Genomic DNA, 20,147 nt, shown 5'->3' with positions numbered 1-20,147 from the left:
GGCGGGAGGGCTCCGTTTTTAGAGGGTGTCTGTTTCCAGGGACTTATTGGTTTAAGGACTTAAAAAAGTCCCTATAATTTCCATCTAAACCAAATAGGAGGGACTTATAGGGACTTAAAGTGGGTATTTGGGACTTATAAAATAAGACTCTCAAGGAGGGACTTATAGGGACTTATAGTTGTAATATGATCTTATAGAGACTTATAAGTCCCAGAAACCAAACAGGTAGGGACTTTTTAGGAACTTGAGACTTATAAGTCCCAGAAACCAAACAGGTAGGGACTTTTTAGGAACTTGAGACTTATAAGTTGGGACTAGAAAAAGTCCTAGGACTTATGAACCAAACAGGGCCTTAGTCTTTTTTCAATCTTGCTAAGGTTTGTGTCCTATTTAGAAAGGCGAGACGGCGGCGACTCTCTGAATATGGAATAAAGGTCTCCTCGCATAGCCCCGTTTCGACGGTGCGTCTAGCATCGTTGGTGGGCGTGTGGAGGTGTGTCTCCGGCAGATCTATCTTTGGTGAATTTGCTCGGATCTCACCGTTGCTCGTCTATATTCGTGTGTCTTTGGTTTGGATCCTTCCGATCTATGTTATTTTCATCGGCGGCGGTTGCTGTTCTGGGGTGTTGGTTCTATGAGGCCTTAGCACGACGACTTCCAATTGTCTACTACAACAAGTTATGTCCGGCTCTGGCGATGGAGGGGCGATGACGGCGGCGCTCCTTCGGCTCGCTTCGGTGCTTGTAGTCGTCGCTAGGTGGTTTACGGATCTGGATGTAATTTTTATTTCTGATGTTCGTTGTACTGTCATGATTAAAGATAAATAGATTGAAAATTAAAAAAATGCTACTTTAAAAAGAACCAAATTATGCAATGTCAATTGTACTTTAAAAAAGAATCAAATCTCCTTATCCATAGCTATGCCAAGGCCTGTAGATAAGGGTCGTACGGGGAAAAAATGTCAAGGCCGGTTGTTGAGTAATTGGAATGCGTGCATAATTGCACAATGCTATAGCGAAAAACTTATCCATGAGACGCGTATTCTTCATGTCCAAGCAATGCAACAGGCTAGTAATGTACTCCCTCCGGTCTTTTTTAGTTCACATATAAGATTTGACTGAAGTTAAGCCTCGTAAAGTTTGACCAACTTTGTAGAAAAAAGTATCAACATTCATAATCTGAAATCAATACCACTAGATATGTCATGACTTAAAGTTTCATATTATATAACTTTAGCATGGCAGATGTTGATATTTTTTATATAAATACGGTCAAACTTTGTAAAGTTTGACTTAAAAAAATTGTAATATGCAGAGTAAAAAAGACCGGAGGGAGTACTTTGGGCTGCCAGCACATTGTCATTGAACCGATCAATGATGCAGCTCCACGTAAGTTGGTGTGTGTGTATGCACAGTGCCATCTATTGCGCTGCACAGTGACGAATCAACAGCCAGCTGACCGTTGACTCTAGTGAGTAGTTAGCTTGTGAGGTTGTCTGACCAAAATGGCCAAGGAAACACATGCATTCGTCATTACCGTTAACATCAGCATGCAACTGTGGGGCCACGTCTCTACCTGGGTTCCGGTCGTGCTGGAAGCTCGTGGCTTGGAGGCCCAGGAGGGCACCACATGCAAGAAAAATGTTTTGTTTAGAGAGAAGTCCATCAACACGTGGGCTTGTGGAGCACAACATGTGAGCTAGTAGTATTGACCAGAGGGTCGACGTGTGAGCCAGCTAGACCAGCCAAGGAAAAACGAATATACTTCTAGCATGTCCGGATGGGGTTATTAGATGCTTGATTGATGCTTTCCTAAGAAAATATTAAAGCCTTTTCTTAGAACCAGCGTCGACTCATTCCATGACTTTTAATCCAACCAACACCAAGAAATTATTTGCATACATAATAACACGTTCATGTCTTGCTCGAGGACGGTTTTGTTTCGGTCCATACATTAATTAATCACATGAAAACTTGTGTGTTTCTGCGCTAATGGTTAGTTTATTAATTGCTAAGGAAGAAAATAAGGTTTCCACATGAGTCAATGAATATATCTATAGAAAACTATAGTACTATGACATACTTCATCCGTTCCAAAATAGATGACCCAACTTTGGTTGAAACGGAATGAGTATATGCCAATCAAGTTCCGTCTGTCACCCAGTCAAGGCAGATTTTATTATGTGTATGATATCATATAAAAATTGGAAATGTATAGGCGTGCAAAAGTTGTTAACTGGAATTTTTATATTGCTAACTGAAAAAACTATACTACTTCATCACCAAGCAATAGTACAACTCTACTACCAGTTCTCATAGATTTGACAAATGTATTATTAGTGTCTATCCTCCATCTATTCACAATTAATGTGGAAAGACAACTTACACGAGTATTAAAAGACTTATAGTACACTTGATCATAAACTATATCTTATGAGTTTGATCTACGCGTCTCCATAGTATTTGCCTCACAAATGGCTACGCCTCTATGTGCTCCATAGTGGACACACACACACACACACACACACACACACACACACACACACATGCACACACACCGCAAAGGTCCATCCATCGGGGTACGATTTTATTGTGCAAACCATGTGATAGAAAGGGCACATTGTCCAGAAAAACGCGTGTGTGATAACTAATCTTAACACACACGAGTCATCTAGAATTGTGTCCGTTCTTTGACAAATGAGTTGTTTATATTGGATAAGATCACACTGTGTGCGAAGTTCTGCACACAGTTTTGTAAGGGCAAATCATGTGTGACAACTTGTGCCAACACATACGTTTGATTGCTCAGAATTGTGTACTTTTTGGCACGCAGCTGAGTTAATGGAAGTGTGTGCCATGCCGACAATCATCTTTTACAGTTTCGTCGATGTGACTTGCTTTGTCCGCAAGAACAACGTGCTCTGTTTAGAACAACAACATATTTGCCTATACTAAAAACATCATTGCACATCTCGTTGCATAATCAAACTAATAAACACCCATTACACAAGTAACTGAACATTATATTGCATATTTTGCTGCATAACGACCTAAACTATGAACATTATTAAAGCGAGTTACCCATCCTTGCTAAAGGAGCAGTGGTTGAAATACTCGTAATTTGGCTTCTTCATTGTCGGTGCTTCCTCGAGCTCAGTGGCCTTTTCGTTGAAATATTCCCTAGCCGCCTGCAACATCCTTTGTTCAAAGGAGGGACCCCTGTTCTTGCCCGCATAAACCATGTCCTTAACCATTTCGTAAGCACAGACCTTGCCAAGTGTCAAGATCGACTTCCAAGTTGGTGTGAAGAGAGATGTCGAAGTTTCCGCATCTTTGGCTGATCATGTTGCTGCTAGGGGAAGGCTGTGGATCGTTGATGCTGCTGGTGCCCGAAGTGGATGAGTGGATTGGGCCTTCTCTTAGTCTATTGCATGTACGTGTTGGGGTCTCCTTTTTTGCTCGCTGGGGTTTGATGCCCGCTGAGTTCGCCGCTTTAGCTCATGCCTAGACTATGTTACTGTGTCACGGTCTATCTTTTGTTGGTGGTTGATGGTGTTAACAGGTTTTCGCCCCTTCGATAGTTGCTCGCATTTGGGGCATATGTGAGGTGGTTTTCCTGTTAATGCTTCACTACTGTCTCCTTTCCCATCTGTAAACGGTGCTAGTTATGACGTTCTGGAACACTTGTACAGAATATTTCTGTTAATAAATTAATGAAAAGGAACAAGGGCCAGATTAAAAAAAGCCCCACAAATGATCAAGGCTAGAAAAGGTTGCACTTGCCGTGTGAAGCGTATGCTGAAAGAACCGTAAAAAAATGTAGTACTCACATATAATAACCCATCGATGATGCCTTGATCAAGCACCCTTTTCAGCTCATCGTGCTTTTGCTAATGATTAGTGAGTGGGTTGATTACCGCATAGCATGATGTAACCCTGCCTTCCACTTTTTGGTTTTCTCTAATTGATCAAACAATACTTTTCGATATTTTGCGCCTTTAGATAGCTTACCACATATACCATGTGGCGGTTAATCTAATAATTCTCTTTTGCTTAATTGTTGTTCACTGCTCAAATGACGGCACGTGAGAAAGGGGCGTCGACCCGTTGGCTAGGCAGTTGGGGTAGCCGCCGGCCCGCCCGCGTTCGAGCCTCGGCTCTAACGCCCGGTGCTCGTGGAGTCTTCTTCTATAAAAAAGAAGCCAATAAGGATTAGCCTTGGGTTGGTCTAATTTTTTTTTAAATAGAGTATGTAGCCTTAAAAAAAGAGAGAGAGCCACCGGCCGTGACCGAATCAACCCACCCCAATTTCTTTGTTAGTGAGAAAGATAGGTAGAACGGTGGGAGATGACGTGGGAGTAACCACGCACGCCGACCGCATAGGACCAATTTGACGACGCAATGGCCCAAATTCAGCACCTTCTGCTGGAATGATGCGCGTCCGGCCATGGATCGATGTGGTTGCTTTCCTTTCCTCCATTGCTGCTGAAAGGAAGGAAAAGACTCTGGGTCAGAGTCGGACCACGCCGCCACCACCACCGGCAGGGCAGGGGAGGGAACACCAAAACCGCAAGCATTTCCTTCCTTCTCCCTCCAATTCTTTCCTCCTTCTTTAATTAATTATTAATCCCCCGCGGCCGCTCCCTCCCTGCGTGTCCTGCTCTGCTCGCTCCCCTTCTCCCTCCCCCCACCTCCCCACCACCGATTTAACCACCACCACCACCAGGCAGCAGCCAGCAGCAAGCTACAAGAGCAGAGCGGCGCAGCGACGGCAGATTCTACCGCCAAAGATCTCGCCTTTTCCCCCCACCCTCCCGAATTTCGCCGCCGGCCAGAGGCGGCGCGGCGCGGGCGTTAGCGTTCGCCCCCTTCCCGGACTATCAGTTGGTAAGCCTCCCTCCCCTCCCCTGATTGCTTCCTTCCTTTCGTGGCGCTCGGCGGGATCGGGGCTGGGATTAGGGGGCGCGGATCTTGGGGGTAGGAGCTCGTGCGCGCGCGCAATTCAGTTCAGTTGCTTCCTCTGCTCTCTACCCCCCACCAATTTAGTTTTACTGGCAGTTTCTACTCCTAGATACCCGTGTTGTTTATAGTAGTCTCACTCGTTTCTCGTGTTCGTCGCCGGAGTATCGAGGAGGGGAAAACAGAGTGCGTACTACTACTATGTTTGTTCCTCTGCGCCTAATGCTCCGTGTATTATATGATATAAAGAAACTTGCTAGTACTACTTCATCTATTTGTCTTTCTGGGCCAACCAGATTTGTCCTTCGTTCTCTGTAACTTCCCAGATTTATTGGCCTGCCCGTACATTTTATTCATTGGATTACTGGACAGTGGTTGGTCTCAGGCTTTCAGTTCTCTCTTCTATGTAGCTGTGGTCCTATCATCAAGGTTTCATGGGAGAATTGTACCGGGGAAAGTAGTTTTCCTCCTGTTATTGCTAGATTTGCCTCATAATAATGTCTGATTAGGAGCTGTTTTTTTAGTCTCCAGTAATGATTGCCTGCTGTCCCTTTCCCAAGGAATCCATGTGCTTAATGTGCTCCTGCAGTTTGTCTACTTGTACTTTCTTTTTTGCTCTCTTGTCTCTCTATCCAATTTTCCCTCTAGGGATTCGTTTATATATTGCATAATATGGGATGTAGGGATGCTTGTTAGATTAATGCCATTGCCCAATTTGCCACATGATATGGAGATTCACCCACCCTTTTACATGTCTGCATTCGCAAATTCCTGCTGCATCTGTCGAAAGCATCCTATACAGAAATACAATCTTATGTAGTATTAAGTATGTTTGGCCACTTCATTTTGGAAGAGGATTGACTAAGTGAGCAACCATAAAAGGGTCTCGGTAGGTGCTGCGAAAGTGACTCAAGTATTTACATGCTTCAGTGTGGAGATACTGAGATGATTTGTAGGATATCCAACTTGGTCAGGGTACTATGGGTTTTACTCAGTGGCTGTGGCAGTATACAGAGGATACTCTGCATAACTTCTAGGATTCTCTTCTTTCTTTTCGTTAAGTGCTCTACTGTTAGCTTTGAACGCAGAAAGGAAGTACCTTTACAATCACTGTAGATCATCTCTCTGCACTAGCACATCCGCATGATAAGCATCACAGCAATTAGGTGGTTGAGAACCACTATTGTCTGAATCCCTCCTTGCGCCACAATCGATTTCTTCTCTTTACAGCAGCGTAGTGATATATATATGTGCTTGCACTGCTGCTGCTTCACAATCGTCCTTCACTACTTTGGTAGTTTGGCCTTTGAGCTTCGTGTGCTCTATGATATATTAACATCTCTAGTTGCGATGGCCAAGTTGGATGCACAATTGAGGTTATCCAGCTGGATAACATATCAAGGGTTCATTGTATGATTCATTATTAGAAGCCTATCTATGAATGAGATGCGTCGGGAATAGGAGTCCATGTCCAGAACAAAGTGATGCTGCTAGAACGACACAAAGTAGGATAGGTACATCCAAAGGGCCTAAGACGACAGACCACTCCGATTCTTAGGTCTTTGTTCTGACGAAATCCGCCTAGTAGACATGGATCTGTGTTTCTATGAAGATTTTAGGGGGAAATTGTTGGGAAAGTTTCGTCCTGTCAGAGCCATCTTTCCTTGACAATGTCTTGATTAAGAGTGGTTTTTGTCTCTGGCGATGAAGACCTCCCTGTCCCTTTCCCATGGAATCTGTTAATGCCATGTGCTCCTTCAGTTTGTCTACTTGAACATTTTTTGTGTTGATTTATCTCTATATCCACATTTTCTGTCTTGGGATTCATTTATATACCATGGGAGGATGGCTACTAGATTCATACCATCGCCATATTTATGAAATGATATAAGGATTCAGCTTTGAGGATGTCAGTATTTGCAAAAGTGCAATGCATTCTTAGAAAGCATCCTATGCAAAAAGACAGTCGTATGTGTTTACTATAGGGCCACTTTATTTCGGAACGGAATTGACCAAGTGAGCAATCCTTGAAGGTCTCGGTAGGTTCTGTAAAGTGACTAAAGTATTTACATGATTTAGTGTAAAGCTGTGTGATGATTTGTAGCTGTGTGTACTGGCTACTATGTGATATTTTGTGGCTGTTAGTTATACTGGCTACGGAGCTTGTGTGTGTGTGCGCGCAATTCTGCTCTGGTTCCTCTGCTTTCTACACCCCACCAGTTAGTTATACTGCCAGTTTCTCCTCCTTGATACCTGTGTTTCTTAGTCGCACTGGTTTCTCGTGTTCCTTGCCGGCATATCGAGGGGAAAACAAAAGCAGGCATGATCTTTGTTCCTCTCCCAGATTTGTTGTCTGTCTCTTTGGGCCAACCAGATTTGCACCTTTGTTTTCTGTAATCTCTTTTACTAGAGAACAGACCTCATGTCACTCTCTAATGTCTTGATTAAGACTAGGTTTGTGTCTCTGCCAATGATTGCCTCCTGTCCCTTCCCCATGGAATCCATGTGCTTAATGTGTTCCTGCAGTTTGTCCACTTACAATTTATTTTTTACGGCTCTCTTGTCTCTATATCCAATTTCCCTCCTGGGATTTGTTTATATAGCATGGGATGGATGGCTGTTAGTCTAATACAATTGCCATACTTCATTTTAGTTGTCGCCATTTGCAAATCTACAATGCATGCTTCCTGCTGCATGTGTCGAAAGCATCCTATGCAAAAAGACAATCAATCCTATGCATTGATTATGTTGTGTGCTTCATTTTGAAACAGAATTGATTTACTGAGCAACCATTAGGGGTATCAGTACTTGGTAGGTGCTGTAAAAGTGACTTAAGTATTTCCTACATCCTTGAGTGTGGAGCTGCTGAGGTAACTTGTAGGATATCATGCCAACAGGGTCAGGGTACTACCTGTTTACCTGTGTGGCTGTGGCAGTATACAGAGGATACTCTGCATAACTTCTAGGATTCTTCTTTCCTTCCGTTGAATGTTCTATTGTTAATTTTGAATGCAGAAAATAAGTTCCTTTACATTCATTGTAGATCATCTCTCTTCACTAGCTCATCCACATGATAAACATCATGGCGGTAGGTGGTTGACAACTAGTCTGGTCTGAGTCCCTCCTTGCATCGCAATCTATTTCTTTTCTTTACAGCAGCATAGTCGACCTATTTATATATGCTTGCACTGCTGCTGCTTCACAATGTCCATCACTAGTTTGGCAGTTTTGCTTTCGACCTTCTTGTGCTCCATGGCAGATTAGCATCTTTAGTAACCAATGGCTGAGTTGGATGCATGATTGAGGTTATCCAGCTAGGTAACATATCAGGGGTTCGTTGTAAGATTTATTGTTGGAAGCCTATGTATGAATAAGATGCATCGGGAATAGGAGTCCACGGCTAGGAAGGATAAGAAGTAGGATAGGTACATCCAAGTGGCCTTCGTCGGCAAATCACTCTGATTTTGCTATATTTGTTCTGTCAAAATCCGCCTAGACACTTACTTTATTTTTCTGTTTGGGTTAGTCAGATTTGTCTTTTATTCTCTGTAATTTCCTAGCTTTATTTTGCCATTGTACATTACTAGATGGTTTCAGTTATTCGTTCTATGTGTAGACCTGAACTTGTGGTCTTATGAAGATTTTAGCGGAAAATTGTAGGGATAGTATTGTTCTTTTAGAGCCATCTTTGCTTGATAATAATGTCTTCACTAAGAGTAGTGTTTGTCTCTGGTAATGATTTCCTCTCCGTCCCTTTCCTGTGGAATCTGTTGATGCCATGTGCTTAATGTGCTCCTTCACTTTGTCTACCTGTACATTTTCTGTCTCCATTTGTCTCTGCATCCACATTTTCCCTCTTGGGATTCATTTATATAGCATGGGAGGATGACTATTAGATTAATACCATTGCCATATTTTGTGAAATGATATAAAGATTCACCTTTGAGGATGTCAGCATTTGGAAAAGTGCAATGCATTCTTAGAAAGCATCCTATGCAGAAAGACAGTCGTATTTATTTACTTTAGGTCCACTTTATTTCGGAACAGAATTGACTAAGTGAGCAATCCTTGAAAGTCTTGGTTGGTTCTGTAAAGTGACTAAGTATTTACATGATTTAGCGTGCGATGATTTCTAGGATAGCATGCCAATCTGGTGAGGGTACTATGTGATATTTTGTGGTTGTTGCAGAATACAGAGAATACTCTGCATAACTTCTGGGATTCACTCAAGCACCAAAGTACAATAAATTAGCTTGATCTTTTCGGTATAGAGCAAAAGAGGCACATTTAATCTTACCAGTTGTTTCCCACCCTATGTCTACTTTGTAGTTTGTGACTTCTTTCAGAAGTTAGTTTTAATATTGCTGTTCTGCACGCATATCGCTATTTTGTCAGATTTTCACAAATATTTCTTTATGCAGATCTGGTGGCACAGTTCTGGAATTTTCACCGGTGACAAAGGTCCCTCTGGTTGCTTTGAGTAGGAGTATGAACTATCATTGACTTGGGAGCAGTGTTTTTATGGGAAGAGAAAAGCTCCATAAGCAGCCATCTGGTCGTCTGATTGAATCCCTTAAAATGGAGAGGGTCAGGACTATTCTGACTCATAGATACCCATACCCACATGAGCATTCAAGACATTTCATGATTGCTGTGATTGTTGGCTGGCTTTTCCTCCTTTCATCAGATAACTTACAAACCCTTATAATGAAATTGGACAAGAATTTTAAATGGTGGTCGATGTATGCCTGTTTGATTGGTTTCTTCTATTTCTTCTCATCACCATTTATTAGGAAGACTATCAAGCCAAACTATTCAAACTTTAGTCGTTGGTAAGCAATCTCTGGAGTCTGTGAAAAGATCATTTAAGTAAAACAAGATGTATTAGTTCCCTGAGGCTGTTTCTGAATGCAGGTACGTTGCTTGGATATTCTTGGCAGCATTATACCATCTCCCTAGTTTTCAGTCAATGGGGTTGGATTTGAGGATGAATCTTTCCCTCTTCCTCACTATTTATATTTCCTCTCTAGTTTTCTTGATCGTCTTCCACGTCATATTTCTTGGACTCTGGTATTTGGGTCTTGTTTCTCGCATGGCAGAGAAAAAGCCAGAGATGCTTACTATAATCCAAAATTGCGCAGTAAGTTTCTTGGCATACAATGATTCAAGTGTATCGTGTTTTCATTTTCTTCTTTAGATAGTTTTGATTTATCTAAGATTCGCACTTCGTGTCACATCACAGGTGATAAGTATAGCTTGCTGCGTGTTCTACAGCCACTGTGGTAACAGGACTCTTTCAAGGGATAAATCTATTGATCGTAGAACTGCTAGCTGGGTTGCATTTTCACTCTGGAGAAAGCAAAATGAGGACAACACACTGATTTCAAAGCTATTGCGTATGCATAAGTTTAAAGACCAGATTTGCTCATCCTGGTTTGCCCCGGTTGGCTCTGCCAGTGATTACCCACTTCTCTCGAAATGGGCCATTTATGGAGAAGTCAGTATACTTCACCTTCTGTTTATGCTGGGATATCTCTTCTATTTATTTACTGTTTTGTTTTTAACTTGTATATGTTTGCTCCAGTTAGCTTCCAATGGATCCGAACACTCCAACATCATTTCACCTGTCTACTCTTTGTGGGCCACATTCATTGGTCTTTACATGGCCAATTATGTCGTGGAGCGGTCAACTGGGTATGTCGAATGTCTGAGCACATCCATCTGGTAGTTAGATTTTTAATCATGTACTGTATTATAAACAACTCAACAGATAAGTTTGTATTCTGTCATCTTATCAAAGTTACTTATGATGATGACAAGGAAAATGCAATGTATTTGTCATGGTTTCATCTAAGCAGAACTATACATATATGAATTTCAACCTTCACACCCTCTCAACAAAATGCCATGGTTATCGTGGAAAAATCTAAAGGGGTTGCATTCAGCTTATTACCTATATGAATATACTTTAGTGAAGATAACATGATGTGAGGGGATAAAATATCCTCAGGTCATTACTTACTGGGTACTTAGGAGTTGCACATGATGATGACCACTTTATTTGTCTTTTTTCACGTGTTTGCATGCTGATATTATCTAGCAGATATGAAAATAGGCCATAAAAAGGTGCTCAATATAATTGCTGAATAAACATCACATTACTAGTTTGTTCGTTCAGTGTTGGACTAATTTATTCACCTTGTTTCCTTGACTTGTTGTATAGATGGGCTCTAACTCATCCTTTAACAATTTCGGAGTATGAGAATCTGAAGAAACTGTTGAAACCGGATTTTGAGGACATGGTTCCTTGGTACTCTGGGTATGTTGGTGGTCTATCCATAAGCTCTTATTATCCACTTATGTTGTAAAAACGGCTGACTATTTTTTGGTATGTTCTGCAGGACCTCAACAGATTTATTCAAAACCGTTTTCGACCTCATGATATCTGTGACACTCTTTGTTGGTAGATTTGACATGCGTATGATGCAGGTACATGACCTGTGATTTCTAGCTTCAGTCCTCATTTTGGTTTAGCTTTTTTGTTTCATCCAGTTTTATCTTGTCATACCCTCCTTCCTAAGCTAAAAAAAAGAATATCCTCCTTCCTAGAATTTTGTTCTTCTTCACTAAATTCACATAGTTATTATTATAGTTCCTAGTTGATCCTATTGTTCTGTTAAAACAATTGACAATTTTTTTCTAACCCAACCAGGCTGCTATGAACAAAACTCCAGATGAATCTAAGAGCAGCGACCTTTTATACGATCATCTTGATGGGAAAGACGAACTTTGGTTTGACTTCATTGCAGATACCGGCGATGGTGGCAACTCTACATATGCTATAGCACGCTTACTTGCTCAACCTTCTTTAGTCGTAAAGTCTGATGATTCCAGGCTTATATTTCCCCGTGGAGAACTACTACTTATTGGTGGAGACCTCGCGTATGCTGCATACTTTGATCTTTTACATTATTAGAAGTTTTCAGTTCATGTTTGCTGATTTATGACTAGTATAAATGTTTTGCTTGTCATATTTATCACAAGTTGCATTCCATACATGGATGATGCCATCTATTAATTATTTTTGCCAGCCTGTTATATTGGATTTTCATTTTTCCATATTGATCTTGGAATAAGCTCTTAAAAAAATGCTGATTTGTTCCTTTCTTCTGCAGATATCCGAATCCATGCTCATTTACATATGAGCGGCGTTTTTTCTGCCCTTTTGAGTATGCTCTCCAGCCTCCTGCTTGGTACACGCCTGATCATATAGCATTGGAAAAACCTGAACTTCCTCTTGGAGTTTCTGAGCTCAGGCAGTATAAGGGACCACAATGTTTTATGATTCCTGGAAACCATGGTAAATATTACCTACCTGTGAACTGCACTGTACTTCATGTTTTATGACATTCATGTACCTGTCTTCTTCCTTCCCATCAGTGTTACATTTTTTATTTGCTAATAATGATGTCTTGGCATGGGAGAAGTTACACTGCATATTTCTGATACATCATTGTGAATGGACGAATGCCAATAAGAGTGACAAAAGCTGCATTGTTTTCGAGCAGATTGGTTTGATGGACTGAACACATTCATGAGGTATGTCTGTCATAAGAGCTGGCTTGGTGGGTGGTTTTTACCCCAGAAGAGGAGTTATTTTGCATTAAAGCTTCCCAATGGGTGGTGGGTTTTTGGTCTTGACCAAGCTCTACATGGCGACATTGATGTGTACCAGTTCAAGTTTTTTGCAGAATTATGTCAACAGAAGGTAATACATCCTTTCATCTGCACTCTATCAGGACATTGTTTTTTTTCTGTTGGTGATATGGTTATCTTTTGTTAATTTGATGATTCAGTAGTAATAAACCAGTAGATGAAAATTGGGATCACTGCTAGTAGATCTTGTTATCTTAAGCAGAAAGCAATGCAGATATTTGTTATTGTGCATTAAGATTGCCGCATGTTCATTTTCGTGGTGACTAGTATTAGTCGAATTTATGCAGGTTGGAGAACATGATTCTGTAATTCTTATAACTCATGAGCCAAATTGGCTTCTCGACTGGTACTGGGGTGATAAAACTGGAAAAAACGTAACATATTTAATACGTGAGTACCTCAAGGGAAGGTGTAAATTGCGGATGGCTGGCGACCTGCACCATTATATGCGTCATTCTTGCACTGAGTCCAAAGAACCAGTACATGTGCAACACTTGCTTGTAAATGGTTGTGGTGGAGCCTTTTTGCATCCAACACATGTCTTCGAGAACTTCAAGGAATGCTATGGGAACAAGTATGAAACGAAGGCTGTATATCCTTCTTATGAAGATTCTAGCAAGGTAAGGTTGACTCTTACATTTGTTTATCTTTCTTTGATTCATTATGTAACAGGGTTGTTCTTGGAATAACCAGCCTTGTTGCCAACTGACTGCTTCTTTTGTTTGTCCATCTAGATTGCACTTGGTAATATTTTAAAATTCCGAAGGAAAAATTGGCAATTTGATGTCATTGGTGGTTTTGTGTATTTCGTGTTGGTCTTCTCAATGTTTCCACAGGTGAGAAACTAGATTATACTGTAGTTCTTAACTGTATAGTTGGAAATTATCGTTCCATTATTTGGTCGAGATGAGGCCTTAAAGCATCAAAATCGATTACTGGTTTTCTTGTCCACAAATGTTAAATTAGGAACTGCATCAAAATGATTGTCCATCGATGTAATAACTGGCATAACATTGCAAGCTTCCTTGTTGGTATACGAGTTCATCAACGATTATGCTGTCTTACTTAGCATTGACATTGAACATGACCTGAAATATTTTAGGACTTCAAACAACGCCGATGCTGTTACGCATTGTACGGCTATCTATTTCCAGTGTTAATTTTGTAAGATTTAATAAAATCAGGGTTTTACTGATATGATCAGATCATTCTAATTTTTAACCCTAACTCCTTGGGTACCTTAACATGTTCTCAGACTTAATGAAACTGTATTGTCCCGTAGGGTTTTGTACATTTTATGATAATTGTCTGTAGCTCTATGTACAAGTAAATTATGCTCCATCAAAATTATGCTCCTCCAGATGATGAATATGCATGGCCCATAAAAAACCACAGACGCGAGGGACACAATTATTTAGTTTACTTGTTATAATAGTTCTTATGTTTCTTAATTTCTATCTTTTGTGGCCTGATGTAAGTATGATGTTTTTTTCATCAGTGTGACTCATTTCGTATCTTGCATGAAGACTCTTGGGATGGCCGTGTGAATAGTTTCTTCAATGCAACGTGGAATGCTATTTTTGAGATTCTAGAGCATTCTTATGTATCCCTAGCTGGTGTTCTTACTCTGTTGACGGTATCATTTTTCTTTGTACCCACAAAACTATCACGTAGAAGACGTGCTTTGCTTGGCTTTCTTCATGCTGCTGCTCATATAACTTCAGCAGTACTACTGATGCTGCTTATGGAACTGGGTATTGAGATATGCATCCGCAACCATCTACTAGCGACATCAGGTTTGTGTTTCGTATTTCCCTCTGTGCATCATTGCTTGATTACCATGTTATGTTGTCATATTGAATCCTTATAAAAGTTATGAATTATAATTGTAGATTCCCTTTTCGTTTAAGAAGGTTACAAGTTACTTCTTTTCGTAGCAGTCAGATTCCTTTATAGCGATTTAGAGAAGAATGACAGGATAGTACTTGCTTGTTGTTTTGCGTCACCTCTCATGTGTGTCAAGAATAATGTACTAGTTAGTGACAGCTGCATTGTCTGTTGACACAGTTGTTTACTTCTTTTGTTGGATTACTCATTTACAGGCTACCACACCCTCTATGAATGGTACCGTCAGGCAGAAAGTGAACATTTCCCTGATCCCACGGGGCTTCGTGCTCGTCTGGAACAGTGGACCTTCGGGCTTTATCCTGCATGTATCAAGTACCTTATGTCTGCCTTCGACATCCCAGAGGTTATCCTTTGAACCATACAAACACCACTTCTTCTGATGGGCTGTACCATTGTTGACTGTCATTTTCTCTTTCAGGTTATGGCAGTAACTAGAAGCACAATCTGCAGAAAAGGAATAGAGTCTCTCCCTCGGGGAGGCGCCATCATCTACTATGTGTCTGTCTTTCTCTACTTCTGGGTCTTGTCGACGCCCGTTGTGTCGATGGTGTTTGGGAGCTACTTATACGTGTGTATAAACTGGTTCCATATTCACTTTGACGAGGCCTTCTCCTCCCTGCGCATAGCAAATTACAAGGCGTTCACGCGGTTCCACATCAAAAAGAATGGAGACCTTGAGGTGTTCACCCTGGCTGTGGACAAGGTAATGTCTCTGCTAGTTTGACTTACCAGCACCATCATTTTGCATGATTCTGGTTGCATTCACTATCTTTAATCGTCTCGACTCCTACCGAGTAATATGTATGATATGGTTTGGGTTTAGCTCTCCAAGCTTGGCTTTTTCCTGTGGCGTGTCTCACGTGTGTTGTCAATTACCAGGTGCCAAAAGAGTGGATGCTGGATCCAGACTGGGATATGGAGCCCAAGGAGCCATTGCAGATGAGCCACACCAGGAGGTTCCCAAGCAAATGGCGAGCCGCGTCGGGATGGTCGGATCCGACCAGCGTAGTTCGGGTTGTTGACCAGTTTGTCATTCCACGGACACCGGTAGATCCTCTTTTACCAGACTCTGCTCCGTGACCGACTTAACACAGGCCACGCTGTTGTAAGCTTGTATTGTAAAGTATGTAGTTTACCTTGTGCCATCTTCTTGGGAGAGGCTGGCTGTACATATCATAGAACAAGGTACAAGTTAGAAAAAGTTTTAAGAGAAAAGAAAATGTAGAATCAGCAGGAGGGAGGAATGGTGTATATCTGTTCTGGAATGAAGCCTTGACTGACCAACGTATGGTCTGAAGATGAAGCAATTGTGTACTAGCAAATGAACAAATTGCATGTGCGGGTTCAACTTTTCTCTTAAAGGAAAACAAAGGACTCATTGACCTTAAGAATCTTAGGCCTTGTACAATGCTAGGTGCTTAGGGAGGTGCTTAGAAAAATAAACAGGGTTTTTCTCAAGCATCGGTGCTTATTTCTACACGAGAGAGCCTAATTAAGTGTGTGCCTTGAACAAATAAGCACCGGTGCTTAAAGAAAGTCTGATTTATTTTTCCAAGCACCTCTCCTAAGCCCCTTGCACTGTACAAGGCTTAAGAAGATGATGGAGTTCCATGAACTAGAGGGGGTGAATAGTCCTATTGAATAAAATATAATGCAGTTTTTAACTGGTCTGAGTTGTAGCATTTTTAGTTGGAATGACGAGGCGGTGAATAGTTCTATCAAATTAAATCTACTTCAACTTTTACCTGGTCAAGTTTTAGCTACACTTGGTAAACTCCAACTGGAATGATGAGTATTCTTCTTATCCAGCTGCTGCTGTAGTAGGATCACTATCAGATCACATCTCTCGAAGTTCAGTTCTAGTCTTGCTAACACTATCAATCGAGTCTACACCTCTACGGTGGGTCATTTCATCTACATTTTTGCTGTTTTTACCACAGAAGTTATTCAGCCTTGTTGGAGTCGTTGGGCTTGACATTTTTGAGCTGGTTAAGTGTTTGCAACCATGATGAAGGATTGCCACACTGTTTGTTGTATTCAGATTCGTAACGTTTAGATCAAGAATAGTCTTTTTTGTAGGCGCACCATCTTCAGTGATCTTGTTTGTAGATTACCTCTGTTAAATTTGCATCATGGAGTTTTTATGCATTGGTGTTTGTGTATGTGGATATTTCAATTCATGCTAGGGATGAAGACATGTTCATCTTGTATGTAGCACGGACATCCAATGGAATTTTTTCAAAATCTAGTCTTGACTAGAGAGATAGGAGTGATGATGATTTCCTGCAACAAATGCAGTATTTATTTTCCCCTCTCACAAAAAATTGCACAACGCTCCTCACACAAAGGCGGTGGCCGTCGTTCCCCTCTGTCTCAAGTCGCCATCAAGGTGCAGGGAAACGGAGGGGAACTCGGTTCTTTGTTCGTGCGTTCGAGGCTGTGAAGACACCATATGGAGATGGAGTAAGCCCCTCTAGCCCCCTCCTCTCCCCGACGGTGTTCGTATAGTATGTAAAACTCAACAACATTTCTCCTTTTTGATACAAGAAGAAAATGAAAACTAAAACATCACGTGTAGAAAACCACATTGAAGACCCCAAACTACATACACCCAAAGCCAGGTAGGAATCACCAAATGCAATTAATGGATGTGCCCCATGTATCAATGAAGCTTCCATTGCCCTCACTACAAGTTACGTTTACATACTGGGGGCGCATGTATAAAAGCAGACTAGGATCTAATCTGGCTCGCGACATGAATTGAATGCATACATACTCAAACCGAACAAGGCGGCTAATTGTTCACATGAATAGTAACTTATATATTCTTATAGATGGACCAAAACCTGACATATCATGGGATTGGAAGGCGACGGGACTCAGATTTGTACTAGGGGGTGGCAATATCTAGATTCTTAGAGGCAGCCATGCGCTTCGAGTGACGTAGGCCCCTAGTGGCAGCGATGCACTGCAAATGACTGAGCTTCATGTTCTTATTAGTGCCAGCCATATATGCAGTTGTTTGGTTTGTCGGCCGTGTCAAGTCACCAACAGGTACCCGGAGGATTTCCTAGTTTTAAGTCATGCTACAACAAAACTGAAGGGATTGAGCCAAACCGCAAATTGATTCCTCCACATTTCTTAGGTTGTATTTTTGTTCCTGAAACAAAATCTTAACGACATTTTAGATTTTCGCCCACGTGTTAAGTTTCATGTTTGTCTTCTCGTCCAAACATTCACTTCGATCGTTGTGATGGAGATCTGATGTCAAATTGTCCCTCGAGTTTTCTAAAACTTTATTTTAGGTGTTCCTTGTTATGGTAGTTGACAACTGGTTTTACCCTCCAAGCATATTCTGAGGAGCAATTTCAACATGGTCCTTCTTACCCCTCTTTTCACATGGGTGGTATATTCTGAGACATAGCTTTTAGTGTGTGATGCAGCATGTCTCGTACGTATTTTTTCCAGTGTGACATGTAGCCTGAGCTATCAGATATTGGTCTAATCCGTCCCAAAGAACGAACTTAAGAAGGATTAGAGTCCGGAAGACTGACTCGAAGAAGAAGTGCCGCCATCCATCTAAACGCCGCCCTTTTGAAGACTAAAACCCTACCTATCTACTAGCCGGATCCGAGACACCAGAAATCCCCTCCCCGCCACCGGCCGCTGGAGCGGTGGGCGAAAGGGAGGCGAATCCATGGGCTTGACGGTGAAGATCGAGGGGAGAAAAGCTTTCCCTACTCACCTTGCGAGAGGGGAAAGAAAAGCTCCATTAAGCATTTCGGATTCAAGCCTAGCTATACCAGATTCCTAATCGGTGTACAAAATCCATATTGGACTGGTCTTTCTAATCGTGGTTAATCCCAACAGCATCAAGACACCTACGATGGCTCTAAGAAAGTGCAAGTTGATTCCATATATTTTCCCTCCAAAACACAAAATACCATAAAAAGTAGAGTATTTAGTTTGTGACCTATATATATGGTCGCGCTATTCGTCATTCTGGGCGAGAATAGTTATTCTTCACCCCCTCTATTTTACCATCAATGCACCGTAATTTTACGTTCCGTAAATTTTGTCTGATTTCCGACGCAAAAAGAGACCGTAAGAAAATATATAATCGCCGTAAAAATATTTTATGTTATGTAAAATTATAAACGTAAAAACACAGTCTAAAATACACATAAACTGCAAATTTTCTTGTCTTATGACTTATATTTTTATTTTCTTATGTCAAATTTTACGTAGTAAATCAATACGAATGTAACTATTTGAATTCCAAACGTAATTTAATTATGAAATGATCGTAAGATTACCTCGGGTGAAGAATAACTTATTCTGCATCCTGGGTGATGAATAGTAACACTATATATATATATATATAATATTATGTTATGTAAAATTACAAACATAAAAACATAGTGTAAAATACACATAACCTGTAAATTTTATTGTCTTATGACCTATATTTTTATTTTCTTATGCCAAATTTTACGTAGTGAGTCAATAGAAATGTAACTATTTGAATTCCAAACGTAATTTAATTATGAAATGATCGTAAGATTACCTCGGGTGAAGAATAAGTTATTCTTCACCCGAGGTAATTATTCTTCACCCGAGGTAATCTTACGATCGCTTCCTAAATAAATTACGTTTACAATATAAATAGTTACATGCATATTGATTCAATATGTAAATTTTGGTATAAAAAAAATAAAGATATAGGTTATAATACCAAAAAAAATCACATTTTAAGTATGTTTTACATTATATTTTTACATTCGTAATTTTACGTAACATAATATATTTTTTACAGTGAGTACATATTTTCTTACGCTCTCTTTTTATGTATGAAATAAGACAAAATTTACGAAACGTAAAAATACAGTGCATTATATGAGCAGTTGGTCAAAGTGTGTGTGTGTGTGTGTGTGTGTGTGTTTGACGAAGGGGCGATTTTATTGGTTCAAAATGGAGCATCAAGAGAATACAAACACCATGAGCACACATTCGACCTCTACATAGTTAGGATGCACACAGCCAATACTAACGCACACATACAAAACACACTGGTAAATAGCAAAGTCATATAAGACCAAAAGAATGCGTAGGCGAGGAAAAAACAAAGTGATCAAATCCGCCATCAGCAAACTACAACACCTACCATATTCGCACCAACCATCTCATGACATCACATGAACGACGAGGTTCTTCGACATCAACGCCTTGAGGAAGGGAGCGAGAAGCTCAAGTGTCACACTAGTAGAAAAAAACCCATTTGTCTTGGTTCTGAAACCAGGACTGAAGGCCCTCCACGTGGCCGCTGTCTAGAGCTCCACCTTTAGTCCTGGTTGGTAACATCAACCGGGACTAAAGGAAATTTTACGATTTTTTATTTTATTTTTCAAATTTCTGAATTATTTTACAATTTAATCTCTAATCACTCCTCATCACTGCTCAATTTAACCTCTAATCTCTAATCACCCCTCATCATTCCAAATCATCTACCTTCTTGGCCTGTGACCCATCCTCTCACTACTCCAGCCTGAGCACGCTTAACTTCCG

General features: G+C 40.8%; 1 protein-coding gene across 1 annotated transcript; it reads left to right on the top strand.

Moving 5' to 3' along the window:
* The first annotated feature begins 4,503 nt into the window (after nt 1-4,503).
* On the top strand, nt 4,504-15,885 carry LOC125510461 (uncharacterized). The gene is made up of 16 exons (XM_048675643.2): nt 4,504-4,886; nt 9,380-9,790; nt 9,873-10,098; nt 10,201-10,455; nt 10,543-10,652; nt 11,182-11,277; nt 11,360-11,447; nt 11,671-11,900; nt 12,134-12,318; nt 12,527-12,726; nt 12,962-13,294; nt 13,409-13,510; nt 14,173-14,470; nt 14,777-14,925; nt 15,001-15,285; nt 15,462-15,885. Exons 2-16 carry the CDS (start codon nt 9,480-9,482, stop codon nt 15,660-15,662), a joined length of 3,069 nt encoding a protein of 1,022 aa, XP_048531600.1. The 5' UTR covers nt 4,504-4,886; nt 9,380-9,479; the 3' UTR covers nt 15,663-15,885.
* The last annotated feature ends 4,262 nt before the right edge of the window (nt 15,886-20,147 follow it).

This window comes from Triticum urartu, chromosome 5A (assembly GCF_056163025.1).
Source record: "Triticum urartu cultivar PI428250 chromosome 5A, HENAU_Tu73, whole genome shotgun sequence".
NCBI lineage: Eukaryota > Viridiplantae > Streptophyta > Magnoliopsida > Poales > Poaceae > Triticum > Triticum urartu.
This window is presented reverse-complemented; position numbering and strand designations above follow the sequence as displayed.